The sequence below is a fragment of the Rhinolophus ferrumequinum genome, chromosome 9, assembly GCF_004115265.2.
Source record: "Rhinolophus ferrumequinum isolate MPI-CBG mRhiFer1 chromosome 9, mRhiFer1_v1.p, whole genome shotgun sequence".
Taxonomy (NCBI): Eukaryota; Metazoa; Chordata; class Mammalia; order Chiroptera; family Rhinolophidae; genus Rhinolophus; species Rhinolophus ferrumequinum.
In genome coordinates, this window is record NC_046292.1 from 4,866,223 (window position 1) to 4,890,767 (window position 24,545).

A 24,545-nucleotide genomic window follows, 5' to 3' on the forward strand; every position below is an offset into this window, starting at 1 on the left:
CAAGATCACACAGGATTTAAAGTGGCCCAGATGGGATTTGAGCCAGGCTCTGAGTCCACATCCAAGTTCTTTCCATCGTCTGTCTGCAGGAAGATAGATTGGTGCACTTTTTTGATTTTATTGTAATTCCAAAATTAGTACCTGCTACTGAAAACAGCTAACTTAATTATAACCCATCTTTTATGACTTCATTTAGCAAATAGCCAAGAAAACATTGTCTTTTCAGAACACGCCTTAAACAAGTTAAACTTTGGTAACTTTCTCACTAACAGATAAAATTGTATGTTTCGTTTCGTGCTGTATCTTGGCTGTCAGTATAGGCCTTTCCCCATGATTTGATCTCAAATTGTGGAGGTTTTTCTTCCATTGCAAGAGTGAATCTTAAGTTCAAGGTGGAGGCTCATTCAGTGTTACAGTGTTCGTAGACTGTTTCGCTTATTCAATAACTACTTACATAGCCCAGCTCTGGGCGAGGCACCAGGCTGTACACCCCGGGCAAGCAGATGCAGGGCCTCCATGCTGGTACGTGGCCCTTGGCAGCCCGTGTTCTGCTCTCAGGCTGAAACTCTGTTTCTTCTCGTCATAGCTTTTTTCCTGACTGTTCCCTGGGGGCCCAAGGCTTCCCCAAGCTCTTGCTTCACACCTCCCCAGCTTGAACTCCTCCTTCCCCAGATCTTCCTTCCGATGGCTGGATTCATATCATTTCAGACTTAGTTCAAACTCACCTCTTCAGAGGCCTTCCCTGAGCTCTGTGGCTAAATTCATCACCACCCCCACCCTCTGTCACCCATCACCCGGTCTTTTTATGCTCGTAGCACCTAGCGTTATCCAAAATCACCTTATTCTTGGTTCAACTATTTCTAGTTTGTGTTTTCCGTCCTTTTTGAGAGCAAGACACTTAGTCTTGTTCACCGTAGACTCTGAACCTAGACCAGCCTCTGGTACATCATGGCTTTTGATTGGTTATCTGTTGAATGAATGAATGAATGAATGAATGAATACCCTATGAAGTGAGTGCTGCGATCATCACCACCCTGGAGAGAAGTAAACTTCCTCTAAGAGGCTGAGCGTCCCACCCAAGAGTGTCCAGGTGGAGGGAGGGTCGGCTGGGACCCCTTCTCTCAAGTTCACTGATGCTCGCACCCTTTCTCCTGGACAGTGGGAGGAGCACACCGAAATCACTGAGAAAAGCGCCTTGCTCCCGTGAATCTGAACCCTCCGTCAGAAGAGGTGCTCTTTCAGCTTTTGCCCTTTAGCTTCTTCCCCTTTCCCGTGAGCTCTCCCCGGAAGGAGCTGCTGGCTCCTGGCCACTCCCTGCAACTGCCAGCATTAATCGCCGTCCATGGGTAGCGAACTTCTCGTAACAGCTCCATAGCAACAGCGGTCCTCAAATGCCAGCAAATGTTTTTCTAAAGGGACTCTCCCCCTTACACAAAATAGAACATTTTGAGCAAAATTTAAACAGTTTCTGAACGGCGCTCATCTGATGCCTTCACACCTCGCAAATGTTTCTTTGCAAACATGGGCGTCCCAGTTACCCTGGGCTGGTGCCAAGGCCCTCGGCCCCGCGTCTGTCTTCTCAGTTTCAAGGCAGCTGTGGGGAGACCCAAACACAAACAAGGAGAGATAGCCGTGGGCCTCACCACCGAGGGGGCGTGTGTGTGTGTGTGTGTGTGTGTGTGTGTGTGCTTGCGTGTGTACACACAGAGGGCATGGCCATGCTTTGCCAACTAGCAATGGCAGCCCAGAACTCCGCTTCAAGATTTCTGGAACCGATCTGAGCTTAGAGGGGACGGGTCTCACCCACCACGGTTTAGTGCGAAATTCCAAGAGCCAAGATGGGGGTGGGGATTTGAATGGGAGAGGATATGCCATGGTATGCCTCTGCTCCCACAGGTAAAACAGAGGTACAGTCGGTTAAAATGAAGAGTCCGGTTAGCCCAAATGCAGAAGTAGCCTTGCAGGCCTCATTCACTCTGCCCTGGCAATGGCAGAGTGATGAAGGGAGAGGGTTAAAGATAGACGAGCGACCATGGCCGACCTACTTGCTGTGCTCCAAGGGCACGGCGCAGCCCCAGCACGAGGGGCTCCCCACCCTCTGTGGCCAGTCCAGCCTGCACACCCCCGTTCCCCACTGCCCCAAGGGCACATGTGTTCAGATGGCATTTGTTGGCTGCCCACTGGGGAATGAATTTCCTCCTGACACTGGCTCTGCTCTCAGGAAGCCCTGGGTCCAGAGGAGGATGGAGACCTGAGCCCAGAGATCAGTGACAGGAGGCTGGAAGGCCAGTGGTGCAGGGAGGTGTGGAGGCTGGGAGTTCAAGGAGAACACGAGGCTTTGGGGTTGGAGGATTAGGGGAACCTCCCGGACTATGCGGCATTGCAGCTGGGTGTTGAGAAGCAGGTGGAATGGGGACTTGCCCACATGGATGGAGGAATTCCAGGCCTTGGGGAGAGAGTGGGCAGAGGAGGCTAAGTGGTTCCAAGGACTGAGCCCCGGGGGTGTGGGGAGGAGCACTGTGGGTATAGACAGAGGTGGGTGGATCTAGCCAATCGTGAAAGCCTCTGGCATCAGGAGTGGGCTGCATTCATGGGAAATGAGGGAGCTTAGCAGTGGATGGCGCCATCAGAGCTGGGACTTGGGAAAATGGTTCTGAGAGTCAGCTGGGTTGGGCTGGCTTCAAGGCAGGGGGACCAGTCCAAAGGCTGGTGGCAGGCTGCATGGGTCAGGCAATGAGGACCAGATGAGCAGAGAGAAAAGCCTCGCCCCTTCCTGCGTCTCCACCCTCCTCCCGCTCTGCTGACATTAGCAGCCTTGGACTTGAGCACCGGCCACCTTGGTGGCCACGCTGTCACTCTAGTATTGGCCAGCTCTGTGGCTCAGTTCTGCCCCCTACTGGCAGATGTGGGTCTTGGTCTCTAAGTGTAATGCTTAGACATGCCCAGAAGCTGGAAGAGGCCCAGGTCTCTTCACCACACCATCTGAAGAGGGGTGGGGTCCCCGTGGGCCACAGCCCCCGCCCCACGGGTGCCTTTGGCACCTGCCAGGAGAAGGGGACATTTCAAGGAAGTCTTGTTGTTGGTGAGCTCCCCTTCCTCCACCATTTGCAAGGGGCCGGCGTTGGGCAGCCCGGCTACTTGGCTCCAGCCAGTGGTTTCAGGGCACCGACGCAGAGATCCGTCTTGATCAGTGTTGATATTCAGGATGTCGAGTCCCGCTGTTTGGGGGACAAGTCGACATTGCCCACAAGGGCACAGGTTCTGGGGAAGGGATGCGCCTGCCCCAGCAGCTCCACAGACGAGCTGGTCCCTGATGTGCCTGTGTCATTAGCACAGCCGGTTCCGTTTTCACCAAAGAAGCTTTCAGGTTATCAGTGAGCTCCAAGAGCCACTGGAGAAAGGAGGAAGATAAAGAGGGATTTAAAAAGAAAATAACAAAAAGAAAAACTGTAATTTCTAATCCAAACCTCGCCTTGCAGTGGCTTTGCTAACCCCCAGTCACTCTTTGAAGACGTAAACTGTTGAGTGCCACAATTACTTCTGTGATTACACTTTATCTTGTCCTACCAAGGTATTAAAGAGGAACTGGGGAACACATTAGAAAAACTTACAGCCCAATTTCATCATGATTCCCTCTAAAACAATTGCTGGAATCTCACCGTCACAGTTGCCAGAGCATAAAAACCCTATAGCTGCTCCATGGTCTGACACACTCCGTCCTCTGCGGCCTCCACAGTCAAGGGAGAGCTTTGGGGTTTGTGTCTTTAGCAGGATTCAGTGGAGGGGCTCCCCAGATGCTCCCACAGAGCAGAGGGGGGTGGCCCAGGTCCAAGCCTCCCAGGCTGCCTTCCTAGGGCACCTTCCCTACCACCACGGCCATCGGGATGATGAGGAACAGAACACATGCACTCTGAGAGCCTGTTCACCGTCAAGGTTGTTCACAGTCAAGGTTGCCAAGGAGGACATTGGCTGGGAAGCCAGCCTCTCTGTGAACGCCACGTTGGGGAAACAGCAACCTGCTCTGCCCTTCGGCACATTCTCTCTGCAAAGCAAGGGAAGCACAACCATTGGCTTCAGGGTACTTCCGGACCCAGGGCGGAGGCCAGGCTGGGGAGCCAGCGGAGGAGCTGTGTGGCTCCCTGTCCACTGGGGAACACTAGAAGAGTCATAGACCCTCTTGGCTCAGTTTCCCCGACTGGAAATGGAAGGGGATGGATGAGTTGTTCTGGACGACCCCTAAGTTTCCTCTCACCCCATCGTCCTCTGTTCCAAGAGAACTACACAGAGTTGGGGAGGCCCGTGGTCTGCAGGATCCTTGAGGAGCTTCCATGCATACATGAAAATATGCTACATAAAGCATGCTGATGGGGACGTGAGCAACAATTGGTACAGAAGGGCCTGGGCTCCTCAGGATCTGCAACGCATCTGACATCTGGATGATGATGAGAAATGCACCGAGTGGCCCAGGAGAAAGTCACACACAGATGCTGGGACGGGGTGGGGGTGGGGTCAATATCTCCTTGAATTCATGGACGCTTAAATTACAGGATACTTTTGAGAAAGGTAATTCTGTTTTCTTCCAGCATTTGGGAGGTAGCCGAGGGTTATCTCAGAGACCTTGTCTTCATGGCTGGGCAAGGACTGTTGTGTAGCTCATCAGACACCCTCCATGACTTGAGTGCACATTGCAGACAACGAGGCTTCCTCCATGTCTGAAAAGCATTGCTTCACTTGCTGACATGGGCCCCTGTGTGAAAGAATTACCTCCCAAATAAGCAGTGTCTGAATGCATTTGATTTTGCTCCACATCCAAGATCTGTAAGATCTAAGGGGGACTTGCTTTGAGAGGTCAGTCATGATAATAACTGGTCATTTTGAAGATTTAGTACGTGTCAGGCGCTGTGCAAATGCTTTAGCTCACTTGGTCTTCACAACCACCTCACAGGGTAGGGACTATTATTGTCCATTTTGTAGGTGAGAAAACTGAGGCACCACGGTGGCCTTGCCCTAGGCCCACAACTAGGATGAAGCAGACCCCAGACTCAAACTGAGGCAGTTGTCTCCAGAGCACAATTCTGGACCATCCTGCCTCACTGTCACCTTTAGCACCAGACAGACCTGGGCTCAAGGGTGGGATTTGGTGGGCTACTTAATTATTTTTGCTTCGTGTTCCTTGTGTGTAAGGGAGAGAGAACCAGTCCTAATTCATGGGGCTGTTGTGAGGATTAAACAAGCTGAGGCCTGTGAAGCACTTAGCACCCAGCACTCGGGCATACAGGTGGCTCTCAGTAATCATAGTGATTGTTGTCATAGTAACCAGAGGACAGTCTGAATTGTATGATGAAGGGGGTACTGGCTTAGCGAAAGGAACACATACGATCTGTTTATGAGTTAGGGCTCTTGGTTGATGCAACAGAAAATCCAATTTAATTGGCTGCAGGATAATAGGAAACTTGGTGGTTCGAGTAACTGTAAAGTCTTGAGGGTCTCGCTTCAGGCATGGCTGGATCCAGGCGCTCAATCAATAGCGTGGAGGCTTAGGTAGGGTCTCATTCCCTGAGCTCCACCTTTTCCACGTTGGCTTCTTTCTTGGAATCCACATGCTGGCAAGAGATGCTTCCCAGGAGCACTAGGTTTCATCATCTGAGGTTCAAGTCCAGCAGGAAAAGTCATCCCTGCTTCCCGGGGCTCCGGCAAAGTCCAGGGATTCACTCTAATTGCTTCTGGTGGGGAGTCCTGGCCAATCACATGGTTCCGACTGCCTAGCCCGAGTCACATGCTCCACCCCTGGACTGAGTCAGGGAGAGGTTTGTTCCCTAAAGAATATCTGGATACTCTTTGTCACAAGGACACCAAATGCACTAGAGCCGTGTCCAGCTCTGCCTCCCATTAGCCGTGCAGCCGTGAGCCGGTCATGTGGCACCTCTCAGTCAGAGCAGAGTCACGTGGCCAATGGGGACGGTGGACCGTGCTCAGCTTTCCCCAGAGCTACTGTGAGGAGCAGACGGACAGGAAAGGCTCCTGAGCACATCGCTCACAGTGGAGAGGCCCAGGTGATCGTTTGGTGCCATTGTCATCTGAAGGGGTTGACTCACTGCCTAATGGGGCAGGATTCTGAGCGGGCACGATGGCTGCCGGAGGAAGACTGAGATGTGTGTGCTTGGAGAGGGAGGGGCGGAGAGGGGACAGCAGCAGGCTTGGCTCCCTGCCTTGCAGGACGACTTGGCCACGACAAAGCACAGGCTGCTGAGAAAGGGGTCATGTGGCCTAAGTGAGCAGAGGCTGGGTGGCCTGTGGCTTTGGCTCCTGGGAGGGGCGAGAAGTCCGAGCAGTGGTGGCTGCAGCCTTCGGAGACCGGCTCACCGGTGCCTCCTCTCAGCCCCTGTGGGGCCAGGGCTGCGTCCCCTGAGCAGAACCCCTTCCCCAGAGTTCTGCGTCCCAGGGGAAGGTCCAAAGCTTCTTCTGTCAGGGCTACAAACAAAAAATGAGTTCAAGATGAGAGCAGGCGACAGACCGACTGTCTCATCCACACTCAGGCTCTGCTAACAACCGGGCGACAGTGGCCTGTGTCCCCGGCAATCGGGAGACACCACGCCCAGCGGACACTCCCAGCCCTGGATTCCGCCCTGGTGGGGGCCCCAGGCGTCATGGTGCCTCCTGGATCTCGGTCCCAGAGAGCGATCACCCCCAACATCCTGATCTCCTTCCGTAGCTCCTCAGGGATCAGCCAGCTAGTAACCAGTGTTGCCCATTTTTAAAAATCTGTTTCTATTTTTCAACCTATGTCTCCCCAGGGATAATGAGTCTCATACGTTAACTGCCCGCTGTGCGCACTTTGTGCTAAAATTACCTCCCTGAGCTCCAAGGGGGACCCTTATTCTTAGCATTTGGGGATCTGGAGAAAAAAGGCATGCGTACACCTTCTTTCCCCCCTTCCAACCTAAAACACTTGAATCACATTTCCTCGTGGCCTTTGTCTCTCTGGCCAAAAAGAATCCTTACATCTGTTTTCCCGTGGACACCCACCCCTCCTTGATTGATACCCCCCAGCCCTGTACCCACTGTTGCAGATGACGGTTCTGTTTGCAGCCCCCCCCGGATGTGCCCTGCTTTCCAGCTTGGTCCTTACTGGTCCCAGCAGCTGCTTGGGACAGTGGCTTCCGTGAACCCCAGGGGTCTTCCTGGGCTGGACAGCTGGCACTCGTTCCCACCAGCCTCCGTGGACACTTTGTTTTTCTCTTCCCAAGCACACGGCCTTGCCCTTCACCCACACTGGGATCCACCTGTCACTCTTCACCCACCAAAACGCCCTCACGAGATTCTCTCATGACCCATCATGAATGACCTGGCACTTCATTGCCCATAAAAGTTTAGTGTCATCCGCAAACATGGAGATTTTATTGGACATTTCTTCCCTCAGATCACTTATAACAATTGTCAGGCCAGTCCAGGCCCTGAGCCAGTGGGCATCTCGTGGCTTGCATCTGTCCATCCAGAAACGGGCTCCACATGCCCACCCCACAGGTCTTGCTGCATGACGAAACGTTCTCCCCAGTGACATCTGTCCAAGTGGCTTGACCTTCTAGGGACCTTGGGGTAGCACAGCTACCCCAGAGGCTTCCAGAAAGTCTGGGCAGATGGCGTCCTTGGCTCCTTCTTTGAGCACACACATCTTGAACTGCTCAGGGAGACTGGTAAATCCGCCTTCACTTCCTCATTCCCTGGGTGGCCAGGGTGTGGCCGGGACCGTGCCAGGCAGGATTTCCCACAGTCAGTGTGTTTTTTTCCTGCACCACCCGTGGGCTTAAGGAGGCAGATCCTGCCAGCCCCTAAGCTGGCGTGATTCCCCGAACCCCGCACCAGGTGGAAATTGTTTAACTATATTCCCATGACTAGAAAATTCTGGTAATTGTGTAATAACAACAGCAGCAGCAGTAGCAGCAACACTCAGCAATTACCCAGGGTTTCTCATCTTCAGACCACTTTACCCACATTAATTAATTAAGTCTCCCAGCCTCCCTCCGAAGCGGGGAAGGGCTGCCGCCCCAGACTCCCTCTGGTGTGCGGGCTGGCTTATTAATGAGGGCAGCTGTCTGAAGGGGCGGGGCTTCCCGGGGCAGCCGGCCTCTGTCCCGGCTTGCAGCAGGAAAGGAGGCCCCAGGCGGGCCCTCCCTAGGTGATACCGCCTAGGGGTATCACCCTGAGTTCCCCGCCCTGCTCAGCACTGGCAAAGAAGAGTAGGGAGGTTGTCCGTGTCCCCTGCCACCCTGGACTATTGCAGGGGATCCCAGGCCCACGCGTGATGTGGGGCCTGGCTCCCAGGAAGCCCACAGCTCACAGCTGGCTTTGCCTATTACTGAGGGCACCAGGGCCCCCTTTTTGGTTCCCACTCTCTCTCCTTTCTCTCTCTTTTTGCTTTTTAACTGACCCCAACTTTGGGGACCTGGGTCTGCCTGCCCCCCATGCCCGCTGCCAGGTGCTCAGCTCCCCGCTGTCCCCCTGCCCCACCCCACAGCCCTGCTTGACCACAGAGGGCATCCTGACCATGGCAGGCCTTGCTGTAGAGACAGGACCCTGCCGCCTTGGGCCTGCCCTCAGGAGGTCACAGCCAGCGCAGAGGTCAGGATTCCAGCCCCAGTGCTGCTCCTACTAGCTCCCTGCACCCTATGTGACCCATCCAGGCTCCCTGGCACACATGCTAACTGGGCTACGGCTGCCCAGGGTCCTGCGGCTGGGCTCAGAGCCCTTACCCACCATGTGGCCAGTTCCCTGAGAGCCCCAGGTTCCCGGCAGAGAGCAGGTGTAGGGGTACACTCAGCTTGGGGCTCAGGGCTGGGTGGCATCGCAGAGCCCTGAGCACTGATGAGTCTGCCTCCCTAGAACACATAACAATAGCACCTGCACACTGGGTCTTGAAGGGGCTAAACTAGGAAATGTAGGCGGGACTTGAAGGTGGGGCCCGGGACACAACTGACACTCAGAGAGTGATCTTTGCAAACAGAGGCACCCCTCCACCCCCGCCTCTGCCCAAAGGTGTGTTCTGGGGGTACAGGCATGGTCTACACCCAGAGATGGCAGTGAAGTGTGGCAGTTCGTGCATGGGAGCCCACAGGGCTCCCCTTCCCATCTGTAGCAGGGAAGAGGGAATAGCTGGGAGGCGGCAGATCCCAGGAGACCAGAGCAGCTGGGGACACCCACCCTGGCCCTTCTCCAGGGCTCAGTTCCTGCATTTCCATTTCCCTGGGCCTGCTTGCCCCTCCCCTGCCTGCTGGCAGCCTTCAGCGGGGAACAGAAGGGATAGAACTGAGCCTGCCGGGCTCCATGACAGGCCTCCCCTGCTGATGGGGACACCAAGCCCATCTTCTGCCTTTGTCCAGAGCGGGAGGAGAGAGGGTGCCAGGCTGCCCGGGGCAGCTGGAACCGGGCTGGAGGATTTTTCTCTGCCTTGCAGCCTAGTGATACCCACAGCCCTGAGCCGCCTGTGTCATCATTTATTCATCCCCTAATAAATCCTGCCCTTCTTTCTGCCGGCTTTGCACTCCTGTTTTGTGGGCGCCACCCCTCGTTTATGAAGCACCCAGGTACAGCAGAGACTCTGCCTCTGAAGATTAGGACGGTAGGGCTTTCGAAATCTGCAGAAACGGTGCTAATATGACCAACGCAAGAACAGAATGGGCTTGTGATGGGAACGTCTCCCCGCTTCCCGGCGGGTGGTGTGCAGGCCCACGGCCCCCAACGGGCCCCCAGCGGCACGCGGGGAGGTGGGTGGCACTATTACACGCTATGATGACTTTCTGGGTAATGTATACATTTTCCCTATCACACAGCCTTTCTCCTTCATTTTTCATGAGAAGTGGCACGAGATTAATGACTGAGCCACAGAAGAAACGGAACACCACGCCACTCTGATTTATTGACCACTTAGCGTTGATGAAGCTGCAAACAACAGTCAACAGATGTTGCAGCTGCATTTTTCTTTATCAAAACCAACAGCTTTTCGCCTTTTAACCACTTCTTACACCGCCGTCCTGCTACTCACAGAAGGGGCCCTGACTCTGGGCGTCCTCCTTCCCCGCGGAGGTGGAGGAGCTCAGGCCGGGGCTGGGAGACCCCAACACCCAGCGTCCCAGTGCCCACTCCCAGCAGTGGCCAAAGAGGGCACTAGATCCCCCCGACTCTTGTTCCGGGCGATTTGGGCTCCTGCCGTGGGTCTCCGTGAAGAGTACGCTTGCTGTACCTTCAGCCAATCCGGGGCCGATTGTACAAACCCTGGGTCGGGCCCCAGGTGAGGAAGTGCAGGGCTCAGCCCCCCCCTGCAACGGATGGTTCCCCGCCTCCACCTTCAACTGTTAACAGATGACCGAACAACCCCATTCAGATCAGGAAGGGCGGTGGCCTTGCCTGTGAGTGCTGGCTGTGGGCCAGGCCCATCCTGAGCCGCTTACCTGCCTTACCTCCCTCCCAGCAAGGTCAAAGCCAGTCGTACATCTCCTCCATCCTTGCCCACGGTGGAAACCCCAGCCGTGCACCCTATCCCTCACCTCTCAGAGCCAGAAGCTTCTCTCCAGGTGGCACCCACTCCACCCCTAGTCTCGGTGCCACTCCCCCCACCCACCCACCCATGGCCGCCACCAGCCGGGCTTTCACATCTATCCTGTGCCTCTTGGTCTGTTTCTCTCTGTCCTTCTTCCACTTCTCTCTTCTGCCCCCTGCCCTGGCTTGAGGCCCAGCCCTCCAGGCCCGGCTTCTGCAGGAGGCAGGTGGGGGGTGCTGAGCCTGGTTCTCCCTGTGAAGGGCTCTCTAGGAAAGCCTGTGGGAGCGATCAGAGACACCCCACACAGCCCTGTTCCACCTTTGGCCTTTCCAGGCTGCTGGGCCCACGCGCCCTGGACAACAGGGTCTGAAATCTGTGGTGTTTGTGGCGGGATTAATCCTGCCACAGGTCCCTCTCTTGGCACCCAAGGCCACCTGCTCTGCTGCCCACCCCAGCGACGGAACACCCGCACAGTAGCTGCCACCCTCACGGAGGAGTGGAGCGGGTGACACTCGTTCAAAGCAGTCTCCCTCAAATCCCAACCACCTGTCCTTAAGGAGATTAAATCGGCCTGGCAGTCCTCTTACGCTCCCTGCGCTTGCTCATCTGCAGCCTGCGTCTGTCCCCACCTTCCCACGCTCAGCCCGGGAGACAGGAGGTGCGCTGCCCCCAGGTCTCCCCATGGGGCCCCAGCATCCTCCGGTACCCAGGTCAGGTAGGCCGAGCCTGCACTTGAAGGGGAGACAGAGTCCCCCACCCTGGCCTCTCCCTTCGCCCCAGTCTTTCAAGAGGGAAGCCCCACCCTGTGACAGAAGAGCTTGGGCCACAGCTTTTGTGTGGACAGTGCATCCAATCAGGGCAGGGCTTCCTCAGAAACTGTGGTCAACTCAGAGCGGCTCTGATGCTGGGGGAGCCTCATCCCAGGCCAGGATGGAGCCCAGGGAAGTGGGGCAGTCGTGCGGCACCCAGAGCTCCGAGGCACTGAGGAGAGCCCCGGGCTTCCAGTCATTGCTGAGGGGGTTTCCTTTGGCTTTGAACTCTGTCACTGGTTCCCAAACTGTGTTCCAGAGAACACCAGGGTGCCAAGAGGTGCTCAGGTTCATGGTTGTATGAACTTAGAAAGCCTGCCTGCACAGCACCCACAGAGAGATCCTGCTGGGCAGGGTGCCATCCAGGCTTTGGCAAGTCCTGCAGTAAAGGAGCCGGTTGGACTTTGGCTGAGCGATCACTCCGCAGCACCTTCGTAACCTCTCCTGTGCCTTTGGACGTAAGGGTCCTTAGCTTGTTCTCCCTACTCCTGTGTCCCTGAGGGTCGGGCGAAAGGCACGTAACTCAGGCTCTGGGGAGGTGCCCTCCCAGCACCTTCAGCCAATGAATGAGTCCTCTGCTCGATGGTCCTGGCAGCCTGAACTAAATTGATCAGCAAATCCAAACCTCCCATTTCCAGGTGAAAAGCTGAGGTGGAGATGGGTTAAGCACCAGCTGAGCCTCCCGTGGAGGGGCGGAGGGCCCCTGGCCCCCTCAGGTGCCGGGATGGACACCTCTCCACACGCCACTCCTCCCCTCCTCTCCTGTCTGTCTGTCCCCCAGAAGGGACACACCTGGGAGTGTGTGTGTGGGGGATCGGTCCTGAGAGCTGAGTCACCAGGGAAGAGACCCCTGCCTCCACACCACCTCCCCCAGCCGAGGTCAGCTCAGCTGTCGCCCCATCCTCAGCATTTGGCTGGTGGGGCAGAGTGCCTGCTGCGTGCCAGCTCTGCTCCGGGGAGCCCACCGTGAACAGGACAGAGCCCGTCCATGGGCTCATGCTCTGGGTGGGGAAACAGGCCAAACCAAGCAGGAATTGCTCAGAAATGAGAGATGGTGACGAGTACTGCTACAAAAGCAAAGGGGCTACACAGAGTAGGGCCCGAGCAAGGGTGGGGCGGGGCACTGCGTCTGGGGGATCACTGAATACGGTGTCTGTGAGGAGGTGGCACCGAGACTTACACCAACATGTGGCACGGGGCACATCAGCCAGTGAGAACAGCTCAGAGATTGCTGGACAGACTTGGGGGTTGGGGTAGCAGGAGCAGCAGGAGCCTAGGGGAGCATGCGTGGCTGGAGACAAAGACGTGGTGGGTCCCTGTGGCCATGTCAGGACTGTGGGTTTCACTGGCCGTACCAGGGAGCCAGTGCCAGAATGACAGGGTCACACCTGCTGGTGTTGGGACAGTGGACGGGGAGGGAGGGAAGAGAGGAAGTGAGGACTCCCAGGCAGAGGGGTCACGTGACCAGAGATGGGGCTCTAATGAACCAGAGGAGAGGGTGGGACAGGCTGACTTGGGAGGGAGAACTGACAGACACTGATGGACTGGGCGAGGAGGGAGAGGGAGAGAAGCAGAAAGGGTGGCTGGCTCCCAGGTTTTGACCTGGGCGACTGGCAGAGGCGGTGTGACTCGTCGTGGGGTGGAGCCTGGAACAGGCCATCGGCTCGGCCATGCAGCCTGGGGTACCCGCGAGGCCCCAGCAAGCGTGTGATGCGCAGTCGGACAAGTGGGGCTGGAGAGAGAACGCTGGGAGCCCTCAGAACGCGGAGGGCTGGAGGCCAGGAGGCTGGTTGAAGGCACCAAGGTGGGAGGGGACACAGCCCCAGCTGTTCAGGCCCAGAGAGGAGGCGTCTGCTCGCAGTAAGAGGAGAATCAGGACAGACGTGCTGCCAGCGGACAATATGTGAGTTCTGAGTGGTGAACTGCCTGCTGGAAGCTTCACTCTGGTCATGCTCTCAGGAAACATCAGTTTTGTTGGGTTTGGGGTTCGGTGGCAATTGGTAGTTAGCAGAGCAGGACTTCCGACTGTCCGCATGGGACTTCACCCCTCTCAAAGCCCCAAGGCGGCTCCCTACAGCAGCCCTGGTGAGAGGGCAGGGGTCCTTTTTCCTTTTAGAAGTGAGGAACTTGAAGCACTAAAAGGAAGGGATGGGATCTCTAGTCCATAGCTCTTTCCAGAAGGTTCTGGAACTTCTCAGACTTTTAGTTGTCCTCAGCTTTTCTCTCTACAGCCCCAGACCACCCACTGGGAATCTCCTCCCCCCCCCCCCGCCCCCCAGCCTTTAACAGCAGGCCAGGCCTCCAGGACTTTCGGGTGTTATGTTCAAAGGTCATGCTCTCTTTGGGGGCACAGCTTCTAGCGTCTTCATGGAAATTCCAAGCGCAGGGAGGAGCCTATGGACTAGCTCTTGTCTGACCCCCCACCCTCAAGGCCTGCCCCGAGTGTTGAACCTCAGGGAAGACCAGGCAGGCTGACTCCACAGCCCTCCAGAACCGAGACTTGAGAGTCCTGGTGAGTCTGCCCAGCTGTGTTCTGGCCGTGTCCCCGAGCCAGGCACCACCAAGCCTTCCTCTATCCGGCTTTGCCTGGCTGGCAGAGCACCTCTTAGTAGGGATCTGACATTGGTGTCAGCGCTCCATGAAACTCTGTGGGACTCTATGGCCAATATATTTTTCTGCCAAAAACACCCAATAAAATGTACAACTAATGAATAAAATCGCAACGTTGCCAAGAAGGGATGTGTGCCCCAAATTTGCAAAACTACCTTAATCACTCTGTGTCTTAAAACCAGCCCCAAGCCAGGAAGTCGGTACTTAGAATTCATCTGGGGACTTTGAGCTGTGAGAACTCCAGGCCCTGCGAAGGTATCTGTTAAGACAGAACCGTGAAGCTGCCTGCTTTTGCGTTTTCCTAATCCCAAACCGAGCCTCCCTGAACCTACAGGGGCCGAGACATCCCGCTAACTGTATCAGCGCCTCCAGGAAGCATAGGCCCAGCGTGGGGGCTCCGAGAAGGGGCCTACATGTTGGGCATATTTCCTGATGTGAAAGGAGCCATGCTGAACCTAGGACCCCTAAGTCAGCTCCAGATGCCCAGTCCCCCGACCACTGGAGCTGTGACCTGACGTGTGCTGTTGATGAGCCTTGGGGCATTTGTCAGGGCTGGGAGTGCAGTAGCCACAGTCTTCATCGAATTCTCAGAGGCCTTAGACGCAGAAAGGGCTAAGAACCAGCCTTGCATCCTAGCCTCCTAGGAATACCTCATCTTCAAAAAGCCTGCCTGCCCTTCGTCAACCCGGAAAACTGGAGCCAGGTGTCAGTTGCACACAGGTCTGGGAAGGGTGAGGATCGGAGGTCCCAAGTCAGCCTCATTCAACTCTACAAATGTGAGCTCAGCAGTGGCCATTGCCAGATGCTGTGCCAGCCCCGGGCATGGCTCCTGTGGCCCAGGAGATAAAGAGACGTTCAGACTATTAAGACACAAACCCGAACTCCATCCTGCTGTGGTCGCTACCGAGGGCAAGGTATCAGGGACCACTTCCTGGGAGGAGGCCAGCCTTGTGTTCGTCCTCAAAGGAATAGGTGGAGGCTGGTTGTGCAGAAATGGAGCTGGGCCCTGAAGGAAAGCGCGGGTTTTCCTGAAATAGGAGACTTCTGGGTGCTTTGGGGCGGGAACTCTTGATTTGGGGGTTTGGGTGTGTGGTGAAGGTAACCCTTTGCCCCAAGACCCTTTCTATGCTTCTTCCCCCTTGGTCTTCCACAGCCTGTGCCAGGCGCTCAGTGGGTGCTTTCATCTGTCAGGCCTTTGACATCCCAGCGCCCTCCTGCAGGGCCCAGCTCCTGCTCTGGAGGCTGTGATCACAGGAAGCCTTGGGTGCCCTGCTGGCCCCCGCAGCTCTTTGATCCATCCTCTGTCTTGCTCAGCAGCTGGTGCTGCCACCTGACCAGGCCCAGGCTCAAGCAGGAGCCCCCCGCCCAGACGCAGGCCCGGGGAGGCCAGTGTGCTGGTCTTCAGGAAAGACACAGGGCGGATTCAGGGGTACCACCCCAGGTCTCCTGGGAGACCCCATCCGTGCGCTGAGCTGAGCAGATCTACGACCCGCCTACCTCTTGGGCATGTTGCAGGGATGGAGTGAAATATGAGGTGGGAAAGTGCTTAGGCCAAGCGAAAAGAGGCCACCGCGAGTGTTGGTGGGACCTGAATTTGGACTCACGACCCTGGCTTCCAGACCAGGCTCTGTCCCTGGCCAGGCACACACTTTGGGCAAGTCACAACTTCTCTGAGCTTCTGGTGTCCTTGCTATAGACAGAGGACGTGCCGCCCGGCCCGCTCCCCAGGCACCAAGTAAGATAATGGCTGAAAGCGCTTTGAAAAGAATACAGTGTGTGTCGATGTCAGGGATTATCCTCATTATTAAGGAGCGTGATTACCGCCGTCCAGAAAAGCTGCCATTAACGCGAAGGCTCCTGGTCGTGTGGATTTAATTTCCTGGTTAACTGAGCGTTGGCAAGACGAAAACTCTATGTTTCAACCCTTATTGAAAATCTTTCTAAATTATGCTGTGGACTTTCTTGCACTGGTCACGTGTCGTCTTGTCTATTTATTTGCATACCGATTGACTCGCATACTCATTTATTACTCTTGCTGTGCCCATCGCCTCTCCGTGCCTGGGGTCCTCGTGCCCACCCAGGACGCGTGGTCGGGTATCAAACAGGAGAAACAGTGAAGATAGATGTGGCAGAAGAGCACAGGAAGGGACCTCCCCCGTGGCTTTCCCACAGTTCCCTGCAGCATCTTAATATATGGTCATGTTTCCTTACCGTTCAAGAAATACCTTCTGGTTGGGGCAGAAGGTTTTTCTAGCTTTGTTCAGATGGCTTATAAAGTGACATGATTGCTTTTTAACAAACGTGGCCAAAAAGAGAACGGCCTTGCCTTCTGGGGGGCCACAGAAAGCCACAGGGGGCCTGTGCTCTTTGCAGTGAAGCTGCCACCCCAAAAAGGCCCCTACTTGTGTCGCTCTCAGAGCTGCTGTTGGGCAGAAAGAGATGGAGGGCATTTTGAATTGAGTCTGATGGGAAGGGGCTGATCCATTTCAGTGGCACCTTTGAGGGACAAATTGTGCCTGCAAAGCCTCCACCTGGAGAGTCCTTTCCATTCTTTAGCTCACTGAGGTCTGGAGGAGTTCCCAGAGGTGTGAGTGACAGAGGCCTCCCGTGGGGTCTTTGCTCAGGGAGAAACCACAGGCTGAAGGGCAGAGCGACGTCCAGCCTTAGAAGCGGGGTGTCTTCACCCCTGGGAACTCCATTTCCCCTTGGGAAGAAGGAGGTGGTGATGCCCGTGTTGGGGACACCCAGTGAGCTGTGATGAGCACAAGTGTATAAAGCGTGGGGCAGGCCCTGGGCCCCCGGGCAGCCATTGGTGTCCAGTCTGGGATGTGGGGCTAGAGATCCATTTGACCTCGTGTATGGTCCTGAATTACACACGAACCAGCCCAGGGGTAGAGCATTGTTCCTCAGCCGGGGGCGATTTTGTCCCCCAGGGGACATTGGTCAGTGTCTGGAGACATTTCTAGTTGTCACAACTGGAGGCTGGGGGTTAATGGCACCTAGTGAGGGGAGGCCAGGGCTGCCGCTAAGCTTCTTGCAGGGTACAGGACGACCCTACCCCAGGGAATGCTCTGGTTCCGCATGTCAGTGGTGCCGTGGTGTGGGGACGCTGGGCCTGCGTGTGCACGGGAGGTGGCCCTGGGCGGGCTCCGTGTGCACTGGGGGGAGGGGGCCCTGGGCGGGCTCCGTGCACCCTCATGCTGCCAGTGTCTCTGCTCTCCCCCCAGAACCCCGACATTGTCCTTGTACATTATCTCAACGTCCCGGCCATCGAGGACTGCGGCAAGCCCTGCGGCCCCATCCTCTGCTCCATCAACACTGACAAGAAGGAGTGGGCGAAATGGACGAAGGAGGAGCTCATCGGACAGCTGAAACCCATGTGTGAGTAGGCTCGGCCGCCTGGCCCCGGGTCCTGCCCTGGGGCCCAGGCCAGCGTCACCCGGGCGGGGCCAGAGGTCGTCCATGGCTGTGGGGACACAGCTGTGGGAGCCCCATTGCTCGGCTGACAGTGACGCAGCGCCCTTCGCTTTTACAAGGACCACTCCCATGCCTCCTTCACGTGATCCTCACAGGCCAGGGCACAGAATGTCAGGCCCATATTACAGGTGAGACAGGCGAGGCTCAGAGGTTCAGAAAAAGCCACAATAGGGAGGAGCAGAGACGAGAGTGCCGGGTGGCTGTCTCGTGTGCCGCAGAGAGGAGAGTGATGGCATTCCAGGCAAGGAGAGGCCCGTGGGCCGGCCTGCCTCGGCTCCCGGACTGGGTGGCGCACGGATGATGGTAATTGAGCTGGATTTCATTTTGTCAGCGAAGAGGTGCTTCCTGAAGCACCTGTCAGGTGCAAATCACTGAATGCAAAACACTGAGTCCAGAAAGCCAGCCCATTTCCATGGGCCATGGCTCCCAGCAGCCTCTGGGGGTTCTCTGTGGCTTCTCCTGCCACCTGCACAGCTGGGCTCAGGAGGAGCAGATGTGAGTCTGCCAGACCCAAGGAGAGGATGAGGGTCATCCATTGCTGGACTCAGGACCTGGGGGTTCTGGAACATTGAGCTCGAGCTCCAGACAAAGACCTGTCATTATATAGGACCGCAGAGAACAGGTCCACAGGTCCCTCAGAACCGTACGACCCTTGGGAGCTGGGCTGCATGGCATAAGCTGTTGGGCACCATCTGCAGGGAACAACTGAAATGTCCTTTCTGGGTGTCGCGTCACTGAGAGTATCCAAGCTGCGGCCAAGTGGCACCTGCAGTGACCAACTAATCCTGAGAGCTCCTCAGTGCTCAGATTGGGGATCCCCCCCCAGCCTCAAGGTTGGGAATGGGGGTCAGGAGAGATAGAGGGGTCTGTGTGGAAGAGGCTCCAGGAGGCTGATGGCCCAGCCGGTCCAGCCAGCCCAGGGACCCCAAGACGGAGCTCGCTCCTGTGCCACCTTCCCGAGCCAAGTGTCTGCAGGGAGGCTCCAGCCAGCTTAGCTCTGCTGCCACCACAAACCTAGAACCAGGCGGCCCAGGGGCCTGCTCGGCTCAGGTGTGTTCAGCACAACCTCCTTCACTGCGGCTCTGACATGTCCCTCCTTGTTAAACCCCCCCGGCACCCCCAGGATAGAGCACTCCCCCACCTTCATCCGCTCACCCCACCTCATCCTCAGCCTAAATATCGCCTCTTCCATAGGCCCTGTCCGGCCACCCAACCCCAGCCTCCAGGGCTCCTCAGACCCCAGGGAGACATCAGACCGAAATCAGCCTCCCACACTTAACCAGAAGGGGCTACGCCAGCCTCTTCCAACCTCGGCAGAGCACCCAGAAACGTGAGGGGCAATGATGCCCGTGAGCCTTCCCTGCTCTCTGCCACTCCTTGGGGCCCCGTACGGTGCTGGGCACGTGAAAGGCCCTCTGTAAATATTTGTGGATGGCGAAGTGGGGAGTGGCTTTGGTCCACTCCCCCAGGGGCCTGAGCAATGAGCAAAGGCCCCCAGTGTCCAGGCCCTGGGAGCTGGGCTGCTCGGTGGCACCCCTCCAACGCCATGCTAGGCCAGGGTCAGGCAATAGAGTCAGAGCTGGTGAGCCAGGAGGGAACACACATCTGGTTCTGTGACCATTTCACTGTGTGACCTTGGGCCAGTCACCCACCCTCTCTGAACCCCAGTTCCCCTCTTGTATAAAATGAGAGCAAGAATCCAGCTGTGTCTGTACCAAGACCCACAGCATGCAGCCTGCTCAGCTGGGCCCAGCTCGGCTCCTGGGCCTCTGCAGACCTGGGCCCAAAGGGCTGAGGCCCCTATGTCCCATTTTCTGGAAGGTTCTGGAGACCACCTTAGCCAGAAGTTAGCCAAGGGGGTGTCCCCGAGGGAAGAGAGGTCTTTCAGAGTGGCCACCACGGTCAGAAGCCTCTGGCTTGGGTGCTCCTAAATACCGCTCCGCACACAGTCAGCCGTTTACCTGTAAGCCACCCGTCATCATTTTCCCCAGTTCTATTCCCATTCTTTTATTTTACCTGCTTCCTTCTCTCCTCATTGCCTCTACCCTCTCACAACAACCTCCATCCACAGAAGGGCCCCGCCCTGGAAAACTCCCTCCCCCCCCCCACAAGAGGCTGCCCGAGTCAGACAGGAAGGCCACCTCCCCATGGGCCAGGGGATTAAGCTCTGTAAACTCCAGGGAGTGGAAACCAGACCTCTGATGTTTACCTGGAGGGGACTGAATGCCCATCCAAAAGTCTGCAGTGCATCAAGAAAATCATGTAAAACTCCAACAAACTCCCCATAAATTTAATAACACTGGGCTCTCGGCTCTCTGGGTGGGAGCCGAGGTGCGGACAGTTGCCCAGAGTGCGTGTGTGTGTGTGCATGCACGGCTCTGGTTACACACAGATGCCGAGCCTGGAAACACCGCCCAGGAAATACGGCTCCAATAAAAGCTTTCAATGCCCATCAGGCTTGGAGCACACAGAGGGCACAGCCAACCAAGTTCAGGGAAAGTCGAGGTGCTGGGCACCAAGAAGGTATCAGATCTGGTACCAGAATCAGGCAAGCCACCCAGCACTGGAGCCAAACACATTAGCTTTGTCACATTTCCACATAAATCACATTCCTTCAAAGACTTCACAGTTTGATTTCCTGATGCTTCCAGATTTCTCTGCCCTACAGCAGAGTTGTCAGTGGTTTAATCAAAATGTTGTGCTCATTGGGAGTGAAGGAAAACTTGGATCTGCAGCCTTTGCCTCACCTGCTGTAAGACGGGGCTCATTGTTCCTGAGCCTTGGGGAGCTCACAAACGCAAGCTTGAAAGCAGACCAATCCCGAGAACCCACCTTGGTTCTTAGAACTGTGTCCTTTGGTCCTGTGGGGGCTTCCCTTCAACCTGCAATCTGAGGGATGCCTCCTCCAGATAAAACTACAATGACGGGTGGGGAGGGGGAAATTGTGATATCTGATGGGAATTCCGAATATATTTCCAAAATGCTTCCTGTCTTTTGCAGTCCCTTCTGTGGTAGTTAGCATATGGGTCCTGCTGCTGTGACAAAGACCAAAAGAATGGTGGCTAAAATAAAATAGAAGGCTATTTCTGTTTCACACAGCAGTTCGAGGTTGATAGGATAGCCCCAGTGTCAGGGATCAGCCATCTGGGCTCCTTCCAGCTGGCTGCTCTGCCGTTGCTAGGGTGTTGCCCTCTCTTACATGGCCCAAGATGGCAACTCCAGCTCCTGCCATCACAACTGCATTCCAACCAATGGGAAGCAGAAAAGAGAAAGTGGAGGGCAAGCTTCTTTCCTTTAAGGACAGGGCCCAGAAGTTGCACACAGCACTTCCACACATATGTCATTGGCCAGAATGTGGTCATATGGTCACCCCTAGGTGCAAGGGAGTCTGGGAAGTGTAGCCTTTTGCTAAGTGCTACCATCCTAACATACTTTGGGGAACAGGGTTCTGCGTGTGAGTCATTCAGAGCTGAGTGGAGCTGAGCTCAAGCTGGGTGTCCCTGTAGGGCCTCAGCTGAGAATTGCTCATCTCAGCTCCAGGCCTGACTCAGTTCCCATCTGAGGGCTGGCGTTTATAGAATTCAAGTGAAAATGATGTAAAGCTCAACGTGTCTCATCCTGGAAATTCTGGGGTGTGTTCCAATGCAGCTGGTCTGAGAGAACACCAGCTTTGGACCCAGCAAACTGCCACAGTGTGAGCGAGGGACTGGATAGGTGGGGCCCTCTCCTCCCAGGTCAACTTAGAGTGGGTAAGAATGCCAGACAGTCTCTGGGCCTTAGTCCTGCCAGCCTGCTGGGAAACTTGCTGACGTTTGGCAGCCCAGAACCACAGTAGTTCTGAGCTGCTGTGCCCCAGACCTTCCCCGCTCAGCTTTGTTGGAACCTGCAGGGAGCTACATGGAACCAGTTCCCTCGGAGTGGATCTGCTCGTCTGAGCGCCCATGGCTTCCTGCCCTGCCCCATTCCTTGGCAGCCCGGGAGGGGGCAGACATGCCAGCCACTTCCCAGCTAGCAGTTGGTGAGCTTGTAGCATCCAGAGTGAGGGATGAGGGCTTGAGTTTTAAGCTGTGTCACAGCCCTTCCCCGAGAGGTGGTCTTGCCTCAGCTGTCCCCGTCCAGGGCCTTCTCTTAGAGCGTCCTTTTTGGCTAGCCGGTCCTGTGTGGCCGAGTAAGGCCTGGGCCTTCCCACAGCTTCTGTGACCCCAAAGATCAACAGGTGGGCCCACCTCTGGGCTTGGCTCTACTCCGACGGCCTTCCCCAGAGCCCCGCTGACGTTTCTCTGGGGTCCTAAGTCCTCCGTGGCAGTGTCTCAGCAGCACTGGGTGGGCCGAGCAGGAGTGCTGGCTGGGGAGCCTGCAGAGCCTCCGGCCTGCGCCCGTACACGTCTCCACATGGATGCTCATGCACCTGTGTGCTTATACGTGTGCTCACACATGCATGACACGGCTGCCCTCATCGCCCACACCCACACTGATGCCTCACCTCAGTGCCCGGGAGCCAAGATTGGTGGGGCTCAGGTGAAGAGGCAGGTGCTGTCTGGACCAGGGCGTGCGCCTCGCAGTTCCCCCTGGGAAATGTGGGAATGGGCAGTGAGGGTGAGGGGAAGATGTACAGTGGGCTTCCTGGAGCTGACGGCTGCTGGGCATGTAAGTGCAGTGGGGTCGCCCTGCCCAAGTGACCTGACCTCTCCGAGCGTCACCATCCTCCTCTTGGGCAAGAGGAGAGTGGTGCCTACCCTATGGCCCCGTGGCTGTCAAATGACAGAGGTGTGGGGACTCCAGCCACTCGGCTGCCTCCCATAAGGAAACTCATGCCAAGGCGGGAAGCTGGCCCTTTTTCTTGAGTTTGAGCACTTAGCCCATGCCAAGCTCTCCGCTAAGGGTGGGCAGCCAAAGGCCAGCTGGACAGTCCTTCTGGGGCCCCTGTACCCGCCAACACGGGACTGGAAGGAGCTTTCAGAGCACCTGCTCTGAGCTCAGCCCTGTGCTGGCCCTGGGGAAGTTGCCAGGAAGGAGAAAGCCCAGGCCTTGCCCCCAGGAAGGCAAACCAACGAGGCAGCTCATGGCATTGAGGGCCAAGTCGATGGTTCTGCCTTCAAGTACCTAGAAATCCAGAAAATCGAGGGTGCAAATAGTCAGCAAGGCTTCCTGGAAGGAGCACGGTACCCAGGCCTCGATGAAAGCCTGGGGCAGGAGGCACAGTAGCATCCCAGGCAGGTTTGCATGAAACAGCACGAAGAAGGAAACTGAGACAAAAGCAAACACATGGTGTGGCACGGAGGCGATGGAGCCATTCACGTCTGAGGCCTGAAGGGCAGGTTGTGTATGCAGAGATGGAAGTCTTGTTGAGTGTGAGAGGGAAGAGCCACGCTGCGTGAGAGGTGATGAAGGTCGTGATGATGGTGAGGGGGCAGAATCACGCTGAGTAAAGGGAGTGGAGGCCATGCTGAGGAGGTCAAGGTGAGGGAGAGGGCGGAGGTGATGTGAATTCGAGGGGATGGGGGCCATGTCGAGTATGAAGTGATAAAGGCCACGGTGATAGTGGCATTGGAGGTCACATTTAGTGAGTGTTGGGATGATGGCCAAGTTGACTGTGGGGGTGGAAGCCATGTTGATAGAGGGTAAAGGCCATCCATGTCCGGTTGGGGGTGGAGGCCATGTTGAGTGTGGTGGGTAGAGGTCGTATTGAAGTGGGTGGAGCCCTGTAGAGTGTAAGGTGACAAAGACTATGTTGCTAGTGGGGTGGAGCCATGTTGAATGTGGGGTTTGAGGGTGCTCTCCTGGCTCCCAGCAATCCTTGTCACCAGTCACTTTGGTCCTTGGGCACCTGCAGCCTGTTGGTGTTTTCAAGAGCCTGGGTCTCAGCCCTTCACCATGTGCTTTCCGGAAGAGCACGCTCCTAGCCTCTGTGCAACAGTAAGGCCTGTGCGACAAGCCACCGGGGACCAGCAAAGGCCAGGGTAGCTGGAGGCAGGGAACCCCATATTGCTGAGAAGGGGCTGACGTGGCAGAGAGACTGGAAGGAAGTAGGCTGGTTCGCAGGCTCCTGTTAGAAAGGGTTGGAGGTCTCGGATGTTCATTTGGAAGCATTTTCCAGTGTCTCTGTCTCTGAAGTGAGATTCTCAGGAGAGGCCTGAGGGACAGAGTCAGGAGTGAGCGTGCATGCGCCCGGCTGCCCACCACTGGGACTCAGGGCAGCCAGAGCAGCTGTGGTTTTCGCCCATACCCCGAGGAGCTCCTTACCCCACATGTCCAGTCAACAGGACCCTCAATCTCCAGTGCCCGCACGCCCCCCCACCGCGCCTGGCCAGTAGGCCCTCACTGTGAAAACACCCAAGCCTTGGGTTGCATAATCAATGCATCTGTTGTTTTCTCATAATTTTCCAGACAAAGAGCAAAGATCCAGTAAGAGGGGCAGTGTTTATTTGTTTTGCTTTTTTGCTTAGATTGTAATCCTGGTGATTATAGAAATATCAAGAAGTAAAATCAACAAAGGCTTTCCTTTCCCGACCCTGCACCAAACCCGGTTTCTGGTCGGTTAGCACCACCTGGTGGCCTGTAGCAGCAGAGCAGCTCTGAGATACGAAACCTCTGGAGTAGCCGGGCTCCCCAGCCTGGGTCCCATCCTGCAGACGTGGGGTGCTGTCCCGCCTCTGCCTGGAGACCTGGTGTCTGGGATGTGGTGGGAGGCTGTCTAGGGCCTGCTCTGTGATTCTGGGGTGTGGGCTTGGGGTGGGGCTGGAACAAGCAGAAGGGGGCCGTGGGGAGGTGCGGATACCACCTTTCCATCCCTGGTTCAGGATACCGTCTGGCTGGCACAAGGCAGAGGGGCTGGCAGCTCCCCCCTGAAGAAGAGGGTGTGCTCCCAAGTCTCTGCGAGAGTCTGTGGGCAATGGATGGGGCAGTTAGCAAGCCAAGTGGCAGAGGTGCTGCCCTCAAGAAGCTGCAGACAGGGGCACCAGAGATGGGAGGTGAAAAGTGGCGGGGGAGGGAAGACCGGCCTGGGGAAGGGGAGGCTCCTGTTAGAAAGGGTTGGAGGTCTCTGACGTTCATTTGGAAGCATTTTCCAGTGTCTCTGTATCTGAAGTGAGATTCTCAGGAGAGGTCTGAGGGAC

At 56.2% G+C, this 24,545-nt stretch overlaps 1 protein-coding gene across 16 annotated transcripts in view; it reads left to right on the plus strand.

Annotated features, from left to right (window-relative positions):
* CAMTA1 (calmodulin binding transcription activator 1) overlaps positions 1–24,545 on the plus strand; it is an 818,639-nt gene that overhangs the window by 694,877 nt on the left and 99,217 nt on the right. For all 16 annotated transcript variants that reach the window (XM_033113419.1, XM_033113420.1, XM_033113429.1 and 13 more), the window contains one exon: positions 17,181–17,334. In XM_033113419.1, the coding sequence (XP_032969310.1) occupies positions 17,181–17,334 (154 nt within the window). The remainder of the gene's footprint in view (positions 1–17,180; positions 17,335–24,545) is intronic.